The sequence below is a fragment of the Glandiceps talaboti genome, chromosome 4, assembly GCF_964340395.1.
Source record: "Glandiceps talaboti chromosome 4, keGlaTala1.1, whole genome shotgun sequence".
In the NCBI taxonomy this organism is placed as follows: domain Eukaryota; kingdom Metazoa; phylum Hemichordata; class Enteropneusta; family Spengelidae; genus Glandiceps; species Glandiceps talaboti.
This window is the reverse complement of record NC_135552.1, coordinates 10,444,033-10,470,147: the sequence shown is the minus strand read 5'-3', so window position 1 is coordinate 10,470,147 and position 26,115 is coordinate 10,444,033. Positions and strand designations below refer to the sequence as shown.

The 26,115-nt window shown below is 35.7% G+C and overlaps 2 protein-coding genes across 3 annotated transcripts in view; one reads left to right on the top strand and one right to left on the bottom strand.

Annotated features, from left to right (window-relative positions):
- Positions 1-2,640: 2,640 nt before the first annotated feature.
- On the bottom strand, positions 2,641-8,854 carry LOC144433834 (SAP30-binding protein-like). The gene is made up of 7 exons (XM_078122210.1): positions 8,369-8,854; positions 7,988-8,103; positions 7,590-7,724; positions 6,943-7,022; positions 6,375-6,487; positions 5,570-5,686; positions 2,641-4,540 (listed from the first exon to the last, which is right to left on the bottom strand). Exons 1-7 carry the CDS (start codon positions 8,499-8,501, stop codon positions 4,338-4,340), a joined length of 897 nt encoding a protein of 298 aa, XP_077978336.1. The 5' UTR covers positions 8,502-8,854; the 3' UTR covers positions 2,641-4,337.
- A 433-nt stretch (positions 8,855-9,287) lies between these two features.
- Positions 9,288-26,115, top strand: part of LOC144433561 (kinesin-like protein KIF27) — a 35,963-nt gene continuing 19,135 nt past the window's right edge. For both annotated transcript variants that reach the window (XM_078121881.1, XM_078121880.1), the window contains exons 1-17: positions 9,288-9,390; positions 10,605-10,729; positions 11,374-11,510; positions 12,861-12,998; positions 13,204-13,290; positions 14,136-14,243; positions 14,813-14,945; positions 15,853-15,999; positions 16,329-16,517; positions 16,925-16,998; positions 17,513-17,662; positions 18,155-18,298; positions 19,245-19,297; positions 20,061-20,283; positions 21,274-21,360; positions 21,801-21,941; positions 22,542-22,706. In XM_078121881.1, coding sequence (XP_077978007.1) covers positions 11,478-11,510; positions 12,861-12,998; positions 13,204-13,290; positions 14,136-14,243; positions 14,813-14,945; positions 15,853-15,999; positions 16,329-16,517; positions 16,925-16,998; positions 17,513-17,662; positions 18,155-18,298; positions 19,245-19,297; positions 20,061-20,283; positions 21,274-21,360; positions 21,801-21,941; positions 22,542-22,706 — 1,872 coding nt within the window. In that variant the 5' untranslated portion in view covers positions 9,288-9,390; positions 10,605-10,729; positions 11,374-11,477. The remainder of the gene's footprint in view (positions 9,391-10,604; positions 10,730-11,373; positions 11,511-12,860; positions 12,999-13,203; positions 13,291-14,135; positions 14,244-14,812; positions 14,946-15,852; positions 16,000-16,328; positions 16,518-16,924; positions 16,999-17,512; positions 17,663-18,154; positions 18,299-19,244; positions 19,298-20,060; positions 20,284-21,273; positions 21,361-21,800; positions 21,942-22,541; positions 22,707-26,115) is intronic.

Here is a 26,115-nt window from a genome sequence, read left to right as displayed (position 1 = left end):
AAGAGTTTACGTTTTCACAATTTAACGATTTTAGTGAATGCAGTGGAAATTGTACACTAGCCAATTGTCTTAAAATATTTAAGAACAACAATACCTAGGGAATCTTGACCATTACAGGTGGTAGTTAAGTAGTCATCATGTTAAGGGGAAATCACACTTTTGCTAAACTAAACCGTCTTAGCTTCCTTTGGTGATGAACAGCAACACATGCATAATCGGGCAAAATATTTTGAACGCAGTTACGACCACTTTGGTTTTCAACAAATGAAAATTCATCACGCTCTAGTCTTGTCTCTTAATGGAACATTTTGCTATTTCCGTTGTATCCTTTTACCATGCAGGTTCACCTCCATACTGTGAAGGAAATTCCAGTTCCTGTGAATTATTTGGTTTTGAGTATGTGTGCAGTGATCCGATTGGAGACCTTGACACTGAACCTTGTGAGAATGGAACCAAAGTACTATGTGCAACTCCGCTACCAGCTTCTTTACCCGAACCAACACCAGTAAATATCTTGAAAGTTCTCAGTTACAACGTGTATGAACTAAGTTACCTATATTATCAAAGTGGACAACGTGAGCGAACCTGTCGAATACCGTTCCAGATCTTCGACGGAATATTGGATATGGACGCAATCGTATGGAATGAAGTTTTCATGGGAGGGTGTTTTCCTAACGATCTCTCCATTCGTGATTTGTTAGTTTATCACGGGTTTCCCTACAATACTCCAACAGTTGGCAGGGATGACATCTCTATCACCCAACCAGAGAACGGGGGCGTGTTTATCGCTTCTCGTTGGCCAATCGTCTACTACGATGAACACATATATGAAGCTATGGACCGGACAACTTCGGATCAGTTTTCAAGTAAAGGTGTCATGTATGCTAAAATCGAAAAGTCCGTCAATGGAAACTCTCAGATCTTTCATTTATTTGGTACCCATATGCAAGCCCAGCCTGGAGTGAGTAGAGATATTGTTCGAGTACAGCAGGCTAGTGAAATCTACCAACATATGCTTCACCAGAACATATCGACGTTGGAACCTGTTATTTACGCTGGGGACTTTAATGCAGATATGTTGAACAACGCACAAAACACTCTGGCAGTTTTGGAGGCTATACATGCAACAATGCCCTCTATCGTCGGTAATGTCAAAGTGACTTTCGATCGTGAAAATAATGATTTAAATGACAACAGTGGGGACAAAGAGTCAGAATGGCTTGATTACGTTGCTTATAGTAATGAACATTTACAGCCAGACGCAACAACGCTTGAAGTAAAAGTATTCGAAGAGAGTGAACCATTTCATGTATGTATGTTGTCTGGGTTGTTAGATCCCGGCTACACCTACCCAAACTCACCCGACTGTTTGAGACCCGATTCTCTGCGTGATCTCTCGGATCACTATGCGGTTCTTGGAGTTCTGAATTTCAACCAAACCAACGAAGGAGTTATTGACACCACAACAGTTTATAGCACATCAAGTATTCCCATTGAAACTTCACCTCTGACCTCAGCAGCAACGTCATCACAGATAAATATCTGCCTCCTTATTGCTGCTACTTTCATACCCGAATTTTATCTGTTCAGATCTCTTCACTAACTGGCGGAGAGTCACCATATCGTATCAATATTGTGACACAGTACTGCCCATTTTTTCATGTTAGTATCCACTGAATCTGCTTGATACAACCATGCATAAACCAATAAGAAACTGCAATTTAAGATAGCAAGATTGAATGAATGACATTTCTTGCAACATGTTGTCTAAATAAAATGAATGAACTGCGTCACGATGCAGACATCAAAACATTTGGTGCCCACATGTCTGTATCTAGTTGCAGTATTTTTTCATTTAGACGAAATGTAGCAAGAAATTGTGATGTTGCTATCTTACAGAGCAGAATGTGTAGGTTATTATTGGTTTCTGTGTGGTTGTATCAAACAGAGCCAGTGAACGCTAACATGAAATGGGCTGTAGCAAATAGCTGCTAAAATGGTCAAATTCATGGAAGGTGAAAGTTTTGTAGAGGCATCAGTAAAAATATGTTTAAAGCTGATGTTTGGTTATTATCTTATTCTGTTCATTTGTTTGGCTTGAGGACAGACCTGATAAATATTCCAAAAAAATAGCATGAAATATATTTTTCTGTCCCAGGTGTATATGATGTTTGTTGAGTACTGTCTTGGTGGGCCCACGCTATCATATACTCATTATTTCATAAAAACAAAAAATAAACTAGATGAGAAAAATGTAGTTGTGATTACGTTAGTAAATGTTTATCGGAACACTCGGCACCTAGTATGATTTAGTTGTCTTTTAACTATGATTAAAATCATCAAACCTGAAACAAAATGTTCCCTGGTTTGACAATAATCTTACTAACACTGTATTCTTTCATTGATTTTTGTTGAACCAGCAATGATAAATTATACCACTGTTAGTAAGATTTGTGTTGAGCCAGATGATAAAATGTAGCACTGTTGGTAAGATTTTTGTTGAGCTAGAAAATGTTTTGTTTCAGATTTGAGGATTTTCATTGTATGAGGCTCACTGACATAGAATAGCCTAGAGACTTGGGCTAATATTTAACAAGTAGACAATCTCAATTGTAGAAAACTGGACTTTATTTGGATAACAGTATAAGTACAGCTATTCAAAATGTCAGAAACATGTTTCACTTCTGTCAAAAATGGCAATGAATAGTTTGAAGTAGAGATTGGTATTAGGAGAAACGGCCTGTAGGAGAGCTGTTTGCGCATATGTCAAAAGTTAAGGTTTGATCCCAGGAAAGGTTCTATGTTACATATTTCTCCACACTGTGCTTTTAACTTGAGATTTATCAACAAAGTTAATAAAATTCACATGGTTAACACAGTCAAAAAGAACACTGTGACTGTGTTATTTGAATTTGATGATAAAACGAGGAAGGACATGAACAACGTGTTGTAATGACTAAATACAGTAGCTATCTATTACATGTGTGCTACATAATTGGGCGATGTAATGGAATGCGGCAATGCTGATAATGATAAAATAAATGATAAACCATGGTTCCTTTACAGGCTTATAAGCCTGTAAACAAAACAACACTGAAGTTATCAAACACTTCAGAGGGTAATGGAATGAGCTCTCCCACAGGACAAGTTCTCCCACGGACCAAGTTCTCCAACAGACCAAATTCCCCTGTAGAATAAGTCCCCTTGTGGATCAAGTTCCCATGTGGACCAAGTTCTCCTCAGTATGTTCACAGGATATATGAGCATCTTGTATTGGGTGTAAACATCTCGCTTTGGGTAGTGGATATTCCTTTCCTAAAGAATACTAATAAGTTTGATATATATATTACATGTATTTTAGCTGACAAGTGTCACTGTAACTTACCTTGTGTAAAACAATCACTTGACTTATATTTCAAATAAAGTGTGCATATATTTCTTGGAATCGTTAAAGAAATGTATTCAATAATTTTTGGACCTAACTGATTAGTGAAAAAATTCAGTTATAGTTGTTCATAGTACAACTACGAAATCCTTCGTTACCGACTGAAACTTGGTCAAAACCTGTACGTTGCTCAAATACAGCACATTGCAGATTACAGTTCACTGACACTATAGCAGTTATGCATCAACCACGTGATAATCTTTTTCCTAAATTTACAAAGTTTAGTTCTCAAATGAAAATACAGCACAACTAGTATTTTGACATTGTATCTTGTATGGGCCCATTAATACCACTCTTAAAATGATATATCTGAATCCTGTGATTTTAAAACAAATCATACATTGCCACTACTGATGGCAGCAATATGGTGAAGAGGTTATCCAGATGAGGAAACAGTGGAGCATAGCCTACAGCCCAGTCATGGTGGGGTAGTTTTGGCTTCCATCTTTCACCTGCTATGCCTTACATTTCACTAGTCGCCGTTTAGTTAAACCTAAAATTAGATTGTGACTTCCCGCAGCGACGATTGAATATGGTAATCATGTTTACATCGTACAACTCAACCCTCCGAGTTAGTTCTAATCACATGGTGATGCTACTGATGTCATTTCATAGCGGGAAAAATTAAAAACTTTAAAGAATTTGTGTCGGATTCCTGGCCAAAGCCAAAGTAAATAGCTGCTAGCGAAATGCCAGGCATGGTTGGAGAAAGGTGAGAACAAAAAATTCACACACAAGTGGATTCTATGCTAAGATGTGTAGAACCAGTGAAGTAGATGCAAGTTGTCATGACACAGAACAACCAAGGAATAGTCTCTGCATTTTAAGTTTGAATGCATACAACTTGTGTGTGGTACGAAAGTTTCTATACAAGCTTGACTCGAAGCCAGACTTATTTTTCTAGCTTGGGTTTTTTGATAGTTCCTAGTGCTGATATGACTGTTGTTTTAGTTCCGGTGGCAGTGGTTGTTACAGTGATAACTTGTGGGTTGGTAACTGACGTTGTAACAACTGTGATGGTTGGTTTGGGTAATGTTACAGCTGCAGTTGTTCCACTCTGGTCCCATTTACTCTTCCTCTTCTTGGTCGGGTCATCTGCAAAGAAATGACAAATATAGCTGAGAATTTCAGTTACAAGACACCCATAATAATGTAGGTTTTAACCCTTGAAGATGCTACTCTAATGATCATCTACAGCAAACATACTGAGAATTTCAGCTAAAAGACACCCCTAAGCCATTGGCTTTAAACCCTTTCAAGATGTTACACTAAAGGTCATCTACAGAGAACAAACAAATACAGTGGAGAATTTCTCTTACAACCTACAAGTCTCCTCTAAAGCACATTACGTGACTGGTTTAACCCTTCAGAATACCATAGCGATGTACTTCCGCACACCACCATTGTAGATGGGGGGGTGTAAAACTGTTCACTGTCACTTCACACTGTACCTAGTTGTTCTGCAATGTGACTCACAAAATGGTTCTCTTATATCAGTCATGTTGAGGAAGAAATAGCTTTTCAATGGTCAAGAACAAGAGAGACATTTCTCCTTTGTTAAAAAAAAAACCTAGGTGCTATGTGTCTCTTATTGTGGGCCATTACATTCAAGATGATATGACACAGGTACATACAATGTCACTACACTTAAAACTTAGAAAGTAAATTTCCAATGCATTTTTATGTAGATGCCAATAAATTCTATTATTATTATTATTGTTATACGACGCATGAGCCAGGTTCAAGAAAAGATATGGAATATACACTCTGGTTCTTCTTTGTCACAACAACACACGTCTATGTCACGACAACGTGTGTCTATGTCATTGGTTCTGCTGTGTTTGAAATATAAGCCAAAACACTCAAAACTGCCATTACTTTCCATGGTTTTTAAAATATTACTGGCAATGGTATAATTATATTATTCCCCAATATTTTTCTTGATTCAAACAGAAAATACTTGAACTTGTCACTACTCATCTAGCAACTCGTAGTGACAAGGGCTCCTTAGGTCACTCGTATTTTCCTCCACTGAACGAAGAAAAATACTGGAGAATAATATCTACAAATGTTGTTATCATTATATTAAGAAAATATATTTTAGTGTATGGACATCTCACTGACCTGTAGATACAGTTCCTGGTAAGGCTATTTTCTTGACTGTCCCTGATACAAACTCTACTTTAGTTCTGTCTTTCCTTTCTTTCTCTCTCTTTGCCATATCTTCTTTTTGTGCCTTTGCTGCAAAAACAGAGAAACAACACCAAGTTCATGAGTATGTATAACTGCACTCTGAGGGAAATCTGCCTTCAAATACTAAACATGCGGACAATTACATTTATTATCACTGTAAAACTGACGAGAGCAACACTTTTTAAGAAACATCCTATTTGTAAGTATTTTTCAATCAATGACAGTAAGAAAGTAAAAATGAATTGGAGTTCCAACATTTTTTAGTCATAGTGACTATCCTTCACAATTTTGATGAGGAAACTATAACAATATATCAACAGTAATGTCTGTACAATGTTGTACTTGTAGGTGTTTTCTGTATTAATGTGCCTGCTTTCTGTTTGTTTAGATTAGGAACCCCATCAACCATATGGTAAGGTAAAAGTGACATTTCCACCTACTGATGTTCAATAATTTTCATTGATGTTCTATAATCCTTTGTCAAAGTTCTATAATCTTTAGTCAAAGTTCTATAATTCTTGTCAAAGTTCTATAATCCTTTGTCAAAGTTCTGCAATCTTTTGTCAAAGTTCTATAATCTTTTGTCGAAGTTCTATAATTCTTGTCAAAGTTCTATAATCCTTTGTCAAAGTTCTGTAATCATTTGTCAAAGTTCTGCAATCTTTAGTCAAAGTTCTATAATCTATAAACTGAACAATTCAGATAAACACACTTGTTGTCTGTCAAGTTAGCTTACCTAGAGCTTCATAGTACGAGTCTTCTGTCCAGGAATGTGGATCAAACACGTCGTTTGGATAATTTGTACCAAATTCATCTATTCCCAAAAATGATATCAACTTTTCATAAATACTGCAAAAAAGACAACCAAACAAACAACATCTTTTAAAATGAGACAAAGAAGGTTTAATTATTAGTTAAAACTTTCAAGTACAGTAGACTTACCATGTATGGTAATATCATTGTGGCATTGTTCCAGGAGGGTACAGTATACGCAATGTTGGCACGCTAGAGCATTATTTATTAAATTTGTGAATTGTGCAAGAAACATTGTGTAGACTGATCAATATTCAACAGAAACTCAGAAATCTAATACCCTTCCTTGTGTGGAAAAAAATACTGACATTATATAAGTATTTTGGCTATGGCCAACAGCTCAATACAGAATGCAGCCACAGAGATCTTTGATTTCTGGTGACATTGCATTGCACTGACATTACCTGGAGGTAACATATTTACTAGATGCTGTACCTACATCATTTTTTTCTTCACATTTCTTGGTTTGCGTAATATTTTGTAGAACTTACCTGGGATTTCTGAAGTCTTTCCTTTTCTGAATCATACCGTTGAGATCAGAGCCTCTCCGGAAAAAAGAAGTCATTTTATCCTAGAGTGAAATGAAACTTGGTTCAGAAAACAGTGAATGTATCTTTTTTTATACAGAATTTAATGAATACTTAAAATATATACTGCTATATACAGCTTTATACATGTAATTTAAAGTTGTACAGTAGTGTCTGTGTGGATGGTATGACGTGCATTTGGTAACATTATTTTTGTTATAATAATATGGTTCTGGAACCATGGTAATAGAGGGGGGGGGGGGGGGGGTTAAATCTGCTAAAAAAATAACTTGCAGGGATTTCCACATAATGTAAAGTGGCATAAGATGGCTGAATATTACACGAAACCTAGTCTTGCTGCTAGACATTCGGGCTTTCCTTCAATACTATAAGCAAACGAAGTTCGCAGTGAGGGCTTGCCCGAACATCCTCGATAGCGATGTTCTGTTATGTGTTGTATTTCATCGGAAGAATATCCGAGGTCTAGCAGATAGACTACACGAAACCCTGATTGAACAGAACTATTGATGCATGATTTAAAAATTATTAAAATACCACAGGTATCTTTTAATATGTAAGAATTACAGTTGAAGATTGAAAGTCAAGCTGACCTGTAAATGGTTGGAACATCTCCCTGGAGGTTCAGGGGGCAGTTGAATATCTTCAGTTGGAAGGTGTCTTACACTCTGTGATAGCGAATCTGAATTTACTGATGCATCAAGATTATAACTGTCCACTAAGTTTCTCTGTAATTTGTAAAAGAGGTATGTACATGTATTATGACTTTCACAGACATAAAAAACTGAGAAGAGCAAGATGTGAATACATGTATACATCAGAGGCACATGTGTGATAAGGAGCAGACTTTTTGGCACCTTTAAAGCTAGTTTTTATTGTCCACGGCTGATAAAATGGTGTTCTGATTACAGGCATCTTGAAGTAATGGCTGTATGTGATAAAAGACAAATTACAACAACTTTTAAAGACACCAAGTTTTACTTGAACTCACCCTAATACTTTCGACTGAAACTTGATTGTCATCAAGGAAGTCACGTTCAACCTTGTCGGCAGCTTTATTTTCATCGTCATCATCACCACCTTCAACACCACCATAGGAGACAAGTCCTGAAAAGCATCCAGAAGTACACAATTAGCTGTGGATGATACTTATAAAGCTAGCTAGTGCTACTCACAGGTAACACTAACAATAAAATGATTTTAGGGATGAGTATTGGTAGATAATCCTTTAGGACGAATTCATAATAGTGTACCTGTATTAACATAAAAATATAAACAAACAAACCATGGGGGGGGGGGGAGTGAAACACAGATACAAAGAAAATTAAGTAACTGTTTTGTGTCTGAAGCAGAAAGAATTACAACAACATACCTTCCGTCAATTCTTTGGTCACTTTGTTTGACTCGTCATCACTTCCTGATTCAGCATCAGAGTCTCCGGCATAATTCGCCAAGGCTTGCATGGCGGTTGACGATTCACTTTTGTGTACTGTACTATTTGCCATTTGTCCTCTGCAAGGCACGACTCCACAACAATTCTGCTATAAAATTTACCAGACTTGGAGCACGAATATGATAATTACGCGAGAATGTACTTGAATAAACAAGAAACGTTTGGTGAACGACACGATTAGGTAGCGTAGCGTGCAAGTTCACAACAAATGATCGGCCGAATCGATGTGCTCGATCTAGTATCTGTCAGGCCTCACCTTTCTGACAAATCACACCAAACCTACCTACACATGGGACCATGAACGTTAATTCTAATGGAAAATTGTGAGAAACGGCTAAAAATGAAGCAATATCCACGAAAATACAGGCATTACGGTATAGAAGAGCGAGCGTCAGCTAAAAAGCGTTGACCGTAACCGGAAATAGAATTAGTTCATTGGTTTGTTATTTCATTACTAGAAAATTCAAAATTTGAAAGTTGTTTTCGCACAATTTTGGGCATTAATTTGCTTGAAATTGTTATTAAACGTTTAAATGAAATTTGTTAAAATTCAGATTTTTTACTTAAAACTAACAAATTTGACAACAATCATATTTTTTATGACAACTACATTTGCCTTCATACATATTGCTAGATTTCTAGTACATTAGTCGAAATATACATTTCTCACAATGTAGAGTTTTTATCCTAGCTTTTAATTAATTTAGATAATTTTTAGCCATTATATATGTATTAAAAGTGTAAAGAAAACGTTTTAGCAGTTTTTAGGTACGGTAATAATTTACTAGTTTTGAATGTTGGACTTGAAAATATTAGCTGACTACATACTTTGTTGTTCACTGAATACACTGACATGTCGGCCGCGAACTTCGGAGATCGTTGATCCACCGTACACTTCATGTCAAAAAGGATAAATTCCGTCCAGAGCATAAACTGAGCTGGTAGGTCAGAACTTTAAACACTATATAATATTTGTTTACCAAATATTTGTATTTTTATGTTCATGAAATAATTCAATTCGTCTGAGTTAATATTGTACCAGCAACTTGCAAGGGTGTTTGGTGATCGAAAACTATAAACATGACCAGTCATGCCCGTTTATTTTGGAGTGTGTCATTTTCCAATTGTTAGGACATCACGGGTTAATGTACTCGCATTGATTTTCTGTCTGGGTCTTCGCCAAGTAGTAAATGTAACCACACTGATCATAAAGTGAACATTGGCATCCAACGTTGGTAAGACTAAGAGATTTCATAAACAAAACAAAGCATAATGCAACATGATTCAATGTCCAACAATGATGCAATGACAGTAACCGTTATCAAGAATACAAGATTGTAGGCAAAATGTAGAACAGTGGGACTGACTGAAAAATAGACATATTTGTTTTCAAGGTAAGGGATAGGAATAGGGCTAGACCTCCTAACATAAAGGTAATTATACACCAACTAAAAGTGATCACACAGTGTTCTACACCATGGATATGGATGTTTCCCTAAGATGTACTACACATACCCCATAATTAACAGGTGGTTATTCAGAAACTGAAACCATAGCGGTATAAGTGAGTTTACAGACTAAAGGAGAACCCACATTTTAGAGTTTAGGTTAGTAACATGTTAGGTTATTTGGTTGAATGATATATATAAATTTATAATCTTTTTATTGTCAATTATCTGAGATGACAGGCCAAAGAAAGCCATTCCAAAGTCTAAATAAGATTTGACTGCTTTTTATCACCCCCCCCCCCAATCAGCCATGCACACAGACTTCATTAAAAAGATACTATTCTAGAAAAAAATAGCGTTTACATTTAAGAATATGAAGTATTGCTATTGTACATTTTTCCGAGAACCATGTACATAGTACAAATCATTCATGTATCACTTTAGAACAATAGGGCTGAAGTGGTTGAGTTGTTTTGATAATCTACTATTGGCCTCTATCTTGCAATGGTGTTAAAATGACATTGGGTTGGTTTTTTTTGTTTTTTTTAGACTTTTCAACTAATTTACTATATTTTGCTATCAGAGTGTAGGTTTTTGTTTTGTCAAGAAAGGACTCCGACAATTTTGACTACAATTTCAATAAAAATGTAGTGATTTCATCAAAGTATTTAGTAATTTAATGTTCATGGAATTTTTCTTTATTCAAGATTTTGTTCACAACATAATTTTATGCTGATTTGGACCCAAAGTCAAGGGCAATGGACAAGACTTCATAAGCTGTAGCAGTCATTCTACTATATGTTGTAATACAGAGCTGTCAGAATTGCTCAAAGTTTGTATATTTCTGTCTTTTTTAGTGTTGAAATGTTTATTTTAGCAGCTTTACATAACATAACATAACATAACATAACATAACACAAGAATGAATGGTTGCAGATATTTCATATGCCACCCAAATTTAATCCACACTAGAAACCTTGTCTTTTTTTTCAGGGGTATGATGATCTCAATTGGAAAATAGTACACAAATTGTTATAATTATATTTTATACCCTAAAAGCGTGATGTTTTGGAACTCAATAGAAAAAACACTGTCATTGTGTAAAAGTTTCAGTTTCTTGATTTCCATTCCCCTGTAAAAAATCACTGTTCAATAGTTTTGTTGCCATGATACCATGCATACAGTGTTGATACCTATACAGACACTTTTGTTGGTTCCAGGGAGCAGTTGATTTATACCCAGAAATTAGCTTATAAAGTTATAGACATTTTGTATAGGATCTTTGATTAGCATTATAACCAGTCAGTTGTTAACTATTACATGAATTTAGGAGCTGACTTGTCTTGCTACTTTACCAAACACATCTTTGGTCAGTTTAGCTAGAAAACATATCATAATCTTGAGTGGCATTGCCAAAAATCTATAGATACACAGTGGGATTTCACCCAATAAATCTTGACTTTTTATCTCCTACAGAACTACTTAATAGCTTTTGTAACACTGCCAAGTCTCCTTTTGGTGTACACCACTCACATAGTACTGAATATGATTCACTGAGGAGTGTACGTTCATCCAACATCATGCAGGAGGTGCCTGTCAAAGTCGCCTTGAGGGTGAGTATCAAGTGTTTCAAACCCCCTACCCTCACAACAGCATTTTGATGACTGGAATAATCAAAATATCATGTACCATTTTTATACAGTTTTCATTAGTTTACTCACACACTTACTTGTCTGTGGTTTACTACATGTAGAAGTTCAGCTACAAATGTATATTTTGCTTGTTGCCATTAGCAACTGTGGTGGACTTGTATATGTTACACATTACAATTTTAGATGCTCCTATTAAACAGAATACAACTTCTTTAATTTGTAGAAATTTTTAAACAGTCATGAAATATAGATTGTATAGTTCTGAGACACAAAACTATTTCATCAGAGTTCTCTGTCTTTGTTAATAGTGTAATGTAAATGTTTATGGTAATTTACATATGTAAGAATACTATGACGTTAACCATGTGTGACTCCATTCTATAAAAGTACAGTTAGTATGTAGAGTCAATCAGGCCACACAATGCAGTTTGTTTATGTAATTTTAAGGCATACAAAAAAAATCATTCGAAGATACAACTAAAGTACATACATTATATATTGTTGAATGTGTGTCTGAGATGACTCTAAACAAAATTGTACATTTGTACTGTCAAGTAATATGAAAAAATCATAAACAGGTCTCAGGGCCTGGCTCAAAATGCCCACCTGATCACTCGATCCAGACAGGCACTTATTAATTCTATATTTGGATAATTATGTTTAGAAATGCTTGCTCACTTGGTTATCAATGGATATTTCTTTTACTTTCAAAATATTTCCCTTACTGAATACGACTACAACAGTAGTCCCAATTTTGGTGATAAAATTTTAATGATGTGTTTTTACTTGACTTTGTTGTTACAACATATCATTAACATTATCACCAAAAATGTCTTTCCAAAATTTGCCATGGTGGCACTCTACTTCCTGTCTTTGTGTACCTTGGGGTATACATGGTATAGGTTACTTACTTGATTAATTATGGAGCACTGCTGCTTTCTTTGATATCTGAACAATCTGAAAAACATCCCTGATTTACACTTCTACAGAATACCAAGAGACTAAACAGTACAATGAGGTGATGATACCTCCAATTTGAGTGAGGGCGCTGTATTGTCAACTTCCTGTTTGCAGTCTGGAATGGCTTATTGGGACAGGCATTTTTCAGATTGACACTAGCATTTTTTGCTCTGACTTGTCAATTATGTGATTGCCAGTGCAATTGTCAGCTTTTTGAACTGTAAAGAAAACATTAACTTTATAAGCAATGATTGGAGATTGGATGATATCTTGATGCATACATGTATACAAACACAAATTTTCACTGACTGATGGGATTTAACTCTGTATTTTTATATTGCCATGTATCAGGTGAGACCTCTACTTCCCAAAGAAAAACTGCATCATCACCAAATCTGTGTGAAAGTGTTAGCTGGAAGTAACCAAGTTGTACTTGGTAAAGACAGAGCCTTTACATTTGACTATGTTTTGTCAGCTAAGAGTTCACAGGTAAGTTCATGAAGTTAAAAAGGTACTTTAACTTGGTATCAATAACTGCTATCATAATAGGTCACTTGCAATTGGTTTTCATAATACATGCATGTGTATGCAGGGATAAATTAAAAAAACAAACAAACAGACAGAACATCCGTACATCCTTGCATTGTACCATGTATAGCAACTTTTCACATGTATATATTGTCATCTCTTCCAGGACGAGACTTATAGAACTTGTGTTGAGCCATTACTGCAGTCTTGTTTTGATGGTTACAATGCGACAGTATTCGCATATGGACAAACTGTAAGTAACCTATACAGTGTGGTGTATGTTGGTTGAAATGTCAGTACTGGAATTTGTGAAATCAAAGCAGATGCAACAGACTTCTAATTCTATAGCTCATGAAAGCCAAACTTACAAGAAAACTGTATCCTTTCTTCAGCACAGTTTGAGTTGTTAATATCATACAATGTGTCCATTAGACTGTATGATACGTCGTGGCGTTTCGCCCTCACCGGCCTCCTCTCTCCCTCTGTTAGGGGTTGGCCGATGTTTGAGGGCGCCCCGTCACGGCGTACCTTACAGACTATGTGTCCATATGTCATGCTGTTTGCACCATTTATGTTATAGTTATGAATAAAAAACTGTTTTAAGACATTATTACAACATAATGCAATAGTGTAATTCTTAGCAGAGCTCAGCTACAGTCTTCACACATCTTCTTTTTTTTTAAAAGGAGAACATCAGAAAATCCCTATGTACATTCTGAAGCTTTCATATTTGTAAACTGAATATGTCTGTTGTCATGAATAACACTTAACTTTCTGATTCGCTTCAACATGGAGTTGGACAAGTTTTGTACCAATTTAACTAAGTTATAGATTTTAACAAGTCAGGGATGTAGATAGGGGCTGGTAGCCAGCAAAAAGAACCGACTACTCTCAAATTTTTTGCTGGCTACTTTTTCAAGAATTTGTGTTTAGAATTCTTTGTTTCAAAAACTAAGTATATATTTCCATTTTTGTAAAGATTCATGGGTCTTTCTTGTAGATATTACCACTTACCTTTCCAATATTACCCGCTACTTTCATGAAATTAGTGATATCCCTGCAAGTTGTATATTTTTTATTGTTCTCAACTTTATTTAGGGGTCGGGTAAAACCTACACCATAACAGGAAGTAATGCATTTGATATGACAGAAGAAGAGGAAGGTATCATACCAAGAGCAATGAAACAGATGTTTCAGATGATAGAGGTGGGTCTAGATGTTGGAGTTTGTGTTTTCATAGGTGTTATGGTGTATGGTAGAGGTGGGTCTAGCTAGATGTTGAGTTTGTGTTTTCATAGTTGTTAAGGTGTATGGTAGAGGCGGGCCTAGCTAGATGTTGAGTTTGTGTTTTCATAGGTGTTAAGGTATATGGTAGAGGTAGGTCTACATGTTGAGTTTGTGTTTTCATAGGTGTTAAGATGTGTGATAGAGGTGGGTCTAGATCTTGAGTTTTGTTTCTATAGTTTTTTAGATGTGTATAAATAATGTTGTAAGGTTCATGCATTTGTATTTTCTCCTATAATCCTGATAACAGTAGTTATTTGGTAAACTCCCAAAATTACGTTATTGAATGATTCATGGTTTGCATAACTGCAGTACTACTGATCTCTCATGATGGTCAAGTAGAATAAGATGTGTAATTCTAACGATGAAACTTAAAATAACACAACATAGAATGGTACAGGTACAATTACAGCATAAAGTGCATCCCAGTAAATGTATAAACTCAGCGTAAGATATGATTGATTTGTTTCTGTTTGTGTCTTTACCTGTAGGCTAATCACAACAGAGATACAACTGTGAGGACATCCTACATTGAGATTTACAAGGAAGAACTGAAAGATCTACTTGACATAGAAACAGCAAGTAAAGATCTTGCTATCAGAGAAGATGACAAAGGAAACACTGGTAAGAAAAAAAAGTGTTGATTGATTTGGCAAAAAAATATTCAGAAAACCCCAAACTAAAACGGATATACAACATGACAACTATCACATTCGCAGGAAAGACAGAACAGATACATCACTGAATACCTTTGCCGGGATGACACAAAATTTTTTTAACATCTTATTTCCATTGTGGTCCTCTCACATAAAATATCACCCAAAGGTTGCTATGAAGGCTTCTCCCAGAACAAGGCAGCAATGACACCAAACCCTAGAGTCATATTATTTCTTAGTGCCTGTTTGATAGAATGAAATTCTTATGCCAAACCCTTTCATTTTATGTAAAACTGGTATCCAACAGCCACAAGACCAAAGACAATTCTTGATGTTGAGTATAGGAGGTCACTGGTGTTACCAGTCTCTGCACTATCTGATGAAAATATTCTGGGCAAAACACTGCACAATGATTAATTGTAGAAATTCCAGAAAGTTAGAGATAGTGATAGTATAGTAGTATATACTGTCAGGGTCTGGCTGTATTTTGTTGACATATCAGGATTTTTATTTCATCCTTCAACATAACAAAATCTTTTGAAAAAAAATTGAAAAAAAAAACAATTTTGGTTACAGTCAAAGTAATCTATTGTTCAGCTGTACTCTGATTAATTCAGATATTTTAGTTACGTAGAATTTCCAAAAAAGTGAAATAACCCTAATTTTTCTTTTCAAAACTCACAATTTTTGATAGATGTGCATGATTTTTAAACAGAGTTTAGATTTCTGGTCAGTCCAGTGTTCTTGAACTGTGCTTATAAAAGGACTCTGGACTGAGCATGTACCTTTGCACATCAAACCTGCCAATACAGTACATTGTCAGACCAGCTGCTGTTTACTATTGATATACATTTGGTATTTTCTTGCTCTTTCAGTTCTGACAGGTATCAAGGAGATGCAGTGTGATTCTGTGGATGATGTCATGAATTGTTTAGACACTGGATCAGCCAACAGACACACTGGGACAACTAACATGAATGAACACTCCAGTAGATCACATACTGTATTCTCAGTTATCATTGGTAAGTCAGAATAGGACAAATATACACTATGATGACTTTGTTTCTTTGTTTCTTTGTTTGTTTGTTTGTTTGTGTATGTATGTATGTATGTATGTATGTGTATGTATGTATGTATGTATGTATGTATGTGTGTATGTATGTATGTATGTATGTATGTATGTATGTATGTATGTATGTATGTATGTGAAAAATAGAGAGACTTACAGGCAGACAGAGATGGAGCAAACAGTCTAGACTACAAAAAAACATGTACATGTACAGCATAAGGTGGAAAGATGAGAATATGTTTCACAGTTGATTTCCATTGATTATCGTTACTTTGTGTTCAGAGCAAAGATGGCAGGGTAATACAAGTATGGCTCCGTCCAAAGCTGAAAGTGAAGGAGATAGTGAAGATGAAGATGATGATAGTGATTCCAGTACTACTACTCATTTTATGAGTGCTAAGTTTCATTTTGTGGACTTAGCAGGCTCAGAACGAGCTCATAGGACTGGAAACATTGGAGAGAGATTTAAAGGTTTGTAAACTGTTTCAGCATAGGTATTTAAAAGGACATCGTATTTCATATTCTTTGTCTCAGATTATGTTATTGTCGCATCTCACATGAGACCCACCCAGTACCACGTTACAGATTTGACCGTAGTTTCTATTTTAAATAAAGGCTCAAGTGAGCATGTCACCCAGATACCATTTTATATATCTATCTAGTTCGTAATTCATTTTAAGACTCCCACCCTCCCACATCACCTTCATGACCAAACGGCAGCTTAATTTTGAATATTGATATTATTTAGTAAATGCCAAATATTTACAATGGTAACCCCAGATTTGTTTTCCTGATTTCTTTCAAGATTAGTGAAGTTTCTATGTTTGACACACAAAGCATGGCTGATATCACATGTACATTCATATCTCTACTTACAGAGTCAATCCACATCAACAGTGGTTTACTTGCATTGGGCAATGTCATCAGTGCCTTGGGGGACACAAAAAAGAAGGTTTGTACTATTCAATATATGTGACACATATCAAGTACCTTGGCCACTGAGGGCGCATTTCAAACTTTCATTTAAAGGCTAACAGCTTATAACATGAATAATAAAAAGCAACAATTTGTTTCTCTCAAAAAGCCCACTAAGATGCAAAATTATATAGTTGAAGGTTCCATGTGTTTTTGCACTCATTCACTGCTGTGCTGAGACTTGGTTTGTTTTAATGCTAATACTGATGTCAGCTTTAATGCCATTCATATTTGTCCTCAGATCTTGTATTTCTTGCCTTACAAAATCTAAAGACTCAGTATAACTGATTAGACTTATAATTATAAACACACAAGTGACAACCATTTTTGTGGTGATCGCTTTTCATGTGACAACCACTTCTCTTTACCTACTACTAGCACTACCAGTTCTCTGTACTCTCTTGATACATTCGATAACTTTCTATGCATTTCCTACCTGGCAAGACTATGTCTTCGATGATTATGGGTGACATTCTTGCATTATCTTTCAGGCCACTCACATTCCATACAGAGATTCGAAAATCACTAGGATATTGAAGGACTCCCTAGGTGGCAATGCCAACACTGTGATGATAGCATGTGTCAGTCCATCCTCTGTCAACTTAGACGAGTCACTGAATGTTCTCAAATATGCAAATAGGGTAAGTGTTTTATGTTAAATGTGTTCATCTGGTCAGTATGATATACAAAATGTAGTATAACCCCCAATCTGATTGTAGGATCAAAAGTTGCATCACATTTTGTCTTTTCACATCTGTAGTTTTTGTGAACCTGTTCCTTTATTTTATATACTGCTAGGCTGTGTAGCAGTGTGGGTAGGTAAGGTAGGAGGAAGAACAGATGTATTCAACTATCGATCATTAAGTCATTGTATTATAGTCTGTCAGGTATGCCATGATGGGGCGCCCTCATACATCGGTCTACCACTTTCCCCAGAGTAGGCTGATGAAGGCAGAGCGACATGATGTATCTTATAGTCTAATTGGAATTGTCTAAGTCTAATTACAGTAGTAGTTTTTTCTGCATCCATTGTTCAGTTGTTGGTTGTTTGAAAAAATCAAGTCATTTGCGTGATTTAGAATGTATTCATAGAATCCTGAGTTGATGACAAATATATTTAATCTTTACACCAGGCTCGCAACATTAAAAACAAGCCAATAGTGAATAGAGATAAACAGTCTATCAAACTGGAAGAGATGCAGACTGAAATACAAGCACTGAGAGAACAGTTACAGAGACAGAAAAGTGCTGGACACTCAGATTGGCAGTCTGAATATGTAAGTTAACATTTTTATTCATTCTCTTCTTTCGGTGTAAGTTTTAAAGAGGCAAGTCAAACAGGATTATTTTGAGATGTATACATAAATACTTGACAGGTTCCTTTCTTACAACAATAATCTCCTATGTTCCCAATGTCTTGTAAATTCCTAACATGTGACTTTGGCATGGAGAAGAGGTGTAAATAATGCATTGTAAATTTTCTTGACAACTTGATTGTTATCACACCACACATGGTATGTACGGGTACCTACAACATTAAACTGAGACCATGAACATCCATAACTTTAATCGTTGGTGTGTCTGTGATTTTGCCTTTTTTCAAAGATATACCATGAACAATCTGTAATGGATGGATGCACTTGCATGCTCTGTACCAGTAACAACCTAACATCAGAGACTGGTTTTTGCCAGCAAGACAGATTTGTTTTGCCATCTGTGACAGAGTAGTCTCAGATCACGATTTTTTGCAAACTGAGACTGGCCTCAACTAGATGTTTTTTTTTTTTGCCATCTGAGACTGGCAAACTGAGACTGGTCTCAGATGGCTATTTTTTGCAAACTGAGACTCTCAGTTCATGGTCTCAGTTTAACGTTTTAGGTACCCTTATATACCACACCATACCACTAATCCTACCTGTGTAAAATTACTAAAACAGTCATGATAACTGAATGGTATCGATAGAAACATCTCATGACTTATCTCATCAATGGAATCAGATTGCAATTATATTCTAATTGTGCTGAAGGAAATAAGAAATCTTTTTGAAGTGATGTTTTGAATTAATTATCTGTTTGTGCTAAATTATAGTAAATGTCCATGTAGATTTACTACTTAAGTATAGCTGGTATACAAAATTAGTTCGGTCACACAGTATGTTGTTGTATCTTCTGGTTCTGCAGTTATTTTTTTTACTACAAGTTTCCCTCAATGATTCATTTCAGGGTGGTGAGGAATTGGCAACAAAAATCAAAGCACTAGAAGATGAAATTATCAAGTGAGTGAAATGTGTTTACTACACATAGATTGTTATTTTAGTAGTGCATAATTGAACTATGGAATTTGACAGTGATTTCTCATTGTGTCATGATATACCTCTCTCAGAGTACACTGGCTTTACTGCATAATTTGTTATTATTTTATGTTTACTTAGCCAAATAGCTATGCATTAAGAAAATGTATGTGTAATCTACTTTAATTATGATGTGTTGTCATGGTTGCGAAGGATAAACTGCTGACTATGATAGAGCTAGCTCCTGCTGAACAACTGAATGTATATGTTAAAGCTGTAGTAGTTCTGAAGTTACATAATTTTGCTGGTTAAACTTGATAGGAAGCTATTATGTATTATACCTCACATGCAAACCAAATATGGGCATTATACCCAGGTTGTTCTATGTCACGATGCATGTGTAAGTCATTTGTCCTACTATACAGTCTTCAAAACATTTAAAATTGCCACTATGTTTCCCACTTGTTTAAATTAGTGTTATAAATTATGTTTGTAATTATTCCTCAATGTTTGTTTCATTCAGCAGTAAAATACATGTGACCTAAGGGTTTTATCACTACTGTCATCTTTTGACTTCTAGTGACACCCCAACCCCTTAGGTCACTTGTATTTTCCTTGGCTGAACGAAGAAAAATATTGAAGAATAAGATCATATTGTAACAACTGTGGATACTTATTTTACACTGTTGTTAGAAACTCATTAATTTGTCATCTCATCTTTTTTCTTTTTTTTTCAACTTTTTGTTAGACTGAAGACTGAGAATGCCCATTATAGAGTATGCAGTGAGGAAGCCTTCAAGATTCTGGTAAAACTGCAAGGTAACCAGTCTTTGAGGAAGTCTATGACTGATGATATTCAAAAGTGGTTAGATCTTGTGGAGGAGACCCAGGAAGATATTAGGACACCTAGAGGAAAAGATGATGATGTTGATAGAGATGTTATCCACAGATTGGAACACGATTTAATGAAGGTATGGTCTGTGCTTATTAAAATGATACAATGTATAAAATTGACTTTCAAGCATATGGGTCAACACAGAGAGAGAAAAAATAGCTATCATTAGATTGCATATGAGGATCCATCCCCACCCCTCCAACCATAAAATATGACATCCTTCACCCCTACTACCATCCAAAATTAAAAAAAGAATGAATATATAACCACCCCTCCACCCATACAAATTAATTTTCCTTCACCCCTCCTATAATCCAAAATGAAAAAATGAATTGATGTATCCCCAACCCTCCCAACCATCCCAAAATAGAATCGATTCATCCTCCATCCCTAAAAAAAGAACTTCTTTATCCCCCACCCCCTCAAACTAACTGAAAAAAATCCATGATTGACATTTACACTTGAGCTCCTATTTCTAGTTTTCAGCAGATGTTAATTCAGGCAGAACACTCCCCCTCCCCCTCCCCTCCACATCACACACCATAAGTAGAGGGGCTATGACTATCAACTGTAACATGTTCAGATAGTAGTGCCTCCTTCATGACAAACATTTTATTGAAATTTAGTGGACTGGCTTTCACATAAGTACTGATTCTCAGGAGCATTGTATTGCACCAAATCAAATACAAATAGAAGTTGATACTATGGTGGTTAGGAATGATTGATACTATGATGGTTAGGAATGGGAATCTTACTTGCATAAAGATTGGTCTATGCTAAATGCAAATATTCTAAAGTTAGTATTTATCAAACGAAGTCATTCAGCACTACTGAACAGAACATTGCTCTGGAAATCGGCACTATAGAAATTTGATTGATTGATTGATTGATTGATTGATTGATTGATGTATGTTATACTTTAGTATTTAAGTTTACCATTTAATAGTCAAAGAGAAGGTTCAATCATAAAAGCCCTGATTGGACTTTTTTTTAATACTGAAAAGTTAACATGTAATATAAACCAGCACTAACAAAGTTTTATAAAATTTGATTCATCTGTCTGCAGGCCAGAAATGATCTTGCAAGTGATGAAGAAATCTTTGCTGAGAAAACTAGACAAAATAATGAACTACTGGAGAAAGTTGCAATACTGGTGAGTAAAGTATTCAGTTCAACACATCATGGATTACACTGAGACTCATCTTGAATAAGCAAGGTATATTCCAACCACAGTGACACCATTGATTGGCATGTTGAAATCTTTTTATACACAGTAGTGTATTTAGATGTCATTCCAAATATTTTCTTCATTCAGCCAAGGAAAATACAAGTGACCTAAGGGGTCTTTGTCACTATGAGTCGCTAGATGAGTAGTGACAACCCTTAGTATTATCCAATGAAGAAAAATAGTGGAGAATAACATAATTATGCCAGCGCAGTAATATCAAAGAGAAATCGGGAAAAGTACATGTAATGGCAATTTTGAATGTTTTGACTCACATTTCGAACACAGCAGAACCAGTGACACTCCAGCTGAAAACGTAGACTCTGATTACAAGAATTTTGTAATAAATTGACCTTATGTTTGTACAGGATGCATCCAATACTGAGAGTGCACAGATGTTGGAGGAATCCTTGGAGAGACAAAACCAACAAGAACAGCAGCTGGTTGAACAACAAATGAAAATAGCCGAATTACAGAAGTATATTGAAGAGTTGGAAAGGAAAAACAAGGTAAGATATTATAAATAAAAATTACTTGAGGGTTGAATGTTTTGTTTTTTCATACCCCTACCAAAATTTGAGAGCAAAATTCAAAGTGACAAACTCCGAGTGGAGATCACATTTCCCAAAGAAACCCTCAACCACCATTTTGCATGTTCTTTGCACATACCCCCACTCCCCATTTCAAGTGATGTTTTCCAAAGTAACTCCCACTGAAAGAATACCAACACTTCAGCCACTGAAGAAAGAATCAGCCATTTACAACACAAAATGACAACATAACTAATTTCTTCACAAAGAATCTTAAAGGCTGACACATTATCAGTTGTGTTTTATTGTCACTTCTCACAAAGAGAACTCACATACACAAACACAGACACACACACAGACACACATGCATGCACATACACACACACACACACACACACACACACACACACACACACACATTTAATAGAAATACATATCACATTAATAATAATTAACAATTCAGTAAAAGCCTCCCAATATTTGCTCTGTTTGGCACTTTCCATTTCTCTTGCCAGTAAATTATCTGATTATGAAACAATATGGATACATTACAATGTTGATGTTTGTTGATTTACTTAGGGTAACAGTGAGGAGTCTGTAGCAATAGAAAGTCTTGATGTACCAGTAACAGCTGGTAGGAGAGCTATGTCTGTACCAGCCAGAGTTGCCAGAGAAAGAAATAAATCTACTAGTTCTACTCTTGCTAGACCAGAATCCAGAAAAGTTCACACCAGTCCAGCCATGGTGAGTTATGTTATAACTTTATAAATGAGTGAAGTTTGCAAGTGAAAATCGAGAGAAGTTTAAATTCTGCCATCTTTAATTTTGAACTTTGACCTTTCTAAAATGTTCCTGTGTTTGCTGTGTTTGTGAATTGTAAGAGTACAGTTATTTGAAATAGTTGCTGTTTCTTTGACCTTGTACATGTAGTAACATTATAATATGTCACAACATTCACTTGGTGAGGATTAACAGTCAAACAATGTACACATGACGAATATGAAATTCTACATAGCCATGAGAGCTCAAGTTGCCAATCAGTTGCCATGCGAGAGTATTTCAACATCGTCAAACTAGTGCATGGTGATGTCAATATGTAGGCTGTGGGTGCCAATAAGTCGTCATGCTAGTGTATTGTGACATCATCAAACTAGTGCGTGGTGATGTCATATGAAAGCTGTAGGTGCTAAGTTGTCATGCTAGTGCACTGTGACATCATCAATCTAGTGCATGGTGTTGTCACATTATAAATGTAGGATACTATGCTAATCTAATTCACCCCACGTGACGTGTTCTGGACCAATCATAGAACAGCCTGAGCTTGCAATGCATTATGAACACCAATTGTTTGAATAATATACAGTGCACATTACTTTACACAGTGGCAGTGTATTCATGTTCACATGTTTTCTCCTCATGTGTCTATGCTTCATCACATTATCTTGCTTTGCATCCAACTTTGGAATCCATTTGAAAGATCTAGCCTGGCATCAATCATTTGCCATAGAATTGAATGTAGTAATCTGCTCAATTAAATTTCATTGTACTGAATGTTGGGTTTTCTTTAGATTTACATTTCACTCAGCTAAATGATTAGAAAAAGCAATTTTAAGAGCGTGTGAGAAGAATCTTACATTTCTGGTGTCTGTTTTTATTCAACTAAGATTATCTGAAAGTATAGTAGATGTAGAAAGTCGATTGGGCTGTGCACAACATTTTTGTGCATTCTACTATAATTCTATTTAACTTAGTCATTACAAACGACAGTAGACATGGAGCTCTCTATAAGGTGCACTCTGATTGCAATTGGTTAGAAACACTGGAATAAATGTTCATATAGCTGTTGCCTGCATTGTCAATGATTATGATGATAATGAAGGTGAATTGTAAGAGTAGAGTTATTTGAAATAGTTGCTGTTTCTTTGACCTTGTACATGTAGTAACATTATAATATGTCACAACATTCACTTGGTGAGGATTAACAGCCAAACAATGTATGTGTAATCTACAAGTGACGAATAGGTATGCAAGAATAAATGTTTATGGACTCTGAGTTCATACTTAATAATGAACATTTCTACTCACAGAGTCAAAAAAAAAAAATTTCTCAAATTTTCGCTGACATCTTGTCAGCATCATCAGGGGTGTACTGTAGTTACGTATATTTCCAGTCAGTGGAAACCTTGTCATGGTTTCATGTCATTCTGCAAAAGTAGTCCTGAAATCACATGAGATCTTTGACTTTCTACACCAACTGTATTTCCCTCGTAGCTTTGTTCCTTCCTGTGTATGACATTGTTATATGTGTGTGTACTTTGTACAGTCATTATCTAGCATGATTGACATTCGACATAACTATAATTCGGCAGTAGACTTTGTTTCTTCCTATCTATGTTATTTGTTATATACATGTATATATATGTGTGTGTGTGTACTTGTACACAGTCTCATCAGCGGACTAGATACTTACTCAAGCCAGAGAATATGAAACGTTTTATCCAGATGCACCAGAACCTGAAATTGAAACTTCAACCTTCACAATTCAATGTCAGTACTTCCAAAGTATGTGATTTTCTTCACCCAGTGTACGTGTGTATCACCCTTTCATCATCATGGCTGTTAAAAAAGCTGAATCATGGGTAAACTTATCTAATCCGGCAAACATTATCACTTCAAATGTATGCAAAGTAGCTTGTGGTTTGATTAGGCCCCCCCTTTCACCCCTATCTGTGTACATTGGATCAGTCCTGCATCGTAGATATAGGTGAGGTTGAACCAATTTAGATCAGAGACAAGGGGTGAAAAGGTTAGATGCTGAGTAGAAACTAACACAAATGTAATGAGTTTTGTGATGTTATAGAGCGGTGGCACTGCACAGGTGTGTTTTACAAAGTGTTGTGTGTTTTATTTTGTGTAGTGTTGTGCTGTGTTTGTTGTGGTATCTTCTGTGTTTTCAAAGTCTTTTGACTAGTTTGTCTTTTTGTAATTTTATGTAATTTCTAAAATAATCTGTATATTCCTCTCTTTAGTATAGTTACTTAGTAAGCTTTGTGTAGTATACATATACTGCTGCATTGTCTCATCAACAAAATTTTTAAGATATAGTTAAGAGTTTTAAATGTTTTTGTTGTACCATAATTGCATACAGCATGTTGCAGGTTACCGTTCACTCTCTCTCTCTGTTTAATACAATCTCGCAGAAACTAATAAGAAACTGCACATTCTACACTTTACGATAGCAAGATTGAATGAATACAGTTTCTTTTATAAAAATGAACTAACGTGTCACCACACAGATATCAAATGCACAGATATCAAAACATTGAAGCCAGAGTGTCTGCATTCAGTTGCAGTACGTTTAAATGGTTTATTTCATTCTGACTAAATGTAGCAAGCAATTGCAATCTTGTAGAGTGTCCAGTTTCTTATTGGTTTCTGCATGATTGTATTAAACAGAACCAGTGAATAGTAATCTGGAATGCCCTGTACCAATTCAAGATTATGAATGTTTTCAATGTGGGTATTTAAACTTATAGATACCATACCTATCATGTGTTCAGTGATTTGGTGACAATGCACACAACACTTACAACGTCCAGTCACACACCCAGCTGTTATTTAAGGCTTAGGTTAAAACTGAAATGAAAGGAACTTCCAATGTAAAGTAGGTATATATGTCACTTGTGATAAGCATAGATCAATACCTACAAGATTCTGTTTTTTGTGATATGGGTCCATAGACTAGACAACTTCCAGTATTATATAAAATTTCAAATCACAGCCAGGTTTAGTAGTACCATATGAAAAACAAAAGATAAGTACATACAAGCTGTGAGGGCGCTGTTGATTTGAGTGACTAGAAAAGAGCATGAATCTAAGTAGGAGTTTGAATAAGAAACTGAATAATTCAAGATACAAAATATGACATAAAACTCTTACAGCAAAAGTCATATTCCTTTACTGTTATTTATGCATTGTTAGATTTTGACCCCAAAAGGAGTTAAAGTAAAATTCTTTTTGAGATTGAATTGACCACCTCGGTGATGTTTTTACCAGGCACAACCGTGGTGCTTCCATAATTCCAATATGCACCACTCACCTGTTGATTAACCTTTGACCCTGACATGCTTTGATTTTAGCCACCAGTACTAAC

Bases quoted from the DNA above. Each gene is read 5' to 3' on its own strand.
- LOC144433834 (XM_078122210.1), bottom strand. From the start codon at position 8,501: ATGGCAAATAGTACAGTACACAAAAGTGAATCGTCAACCGCCATGCAA. The intron at 7,725-7,987 runs GTGAGTTCAAGT...TACAAATTACAG, and splicing joins TTTCAGTCGAAAGTATTAGG to AGAAACTTAGTGGACAGTTA. The intron at 5,687-6,374 runs GTAAGCTAACTT...CTGTTTTTGCAG, and splicing joins CTCGTACTATGAAGCTCTAG to CAAAGGCACAAAAAGAAGAT.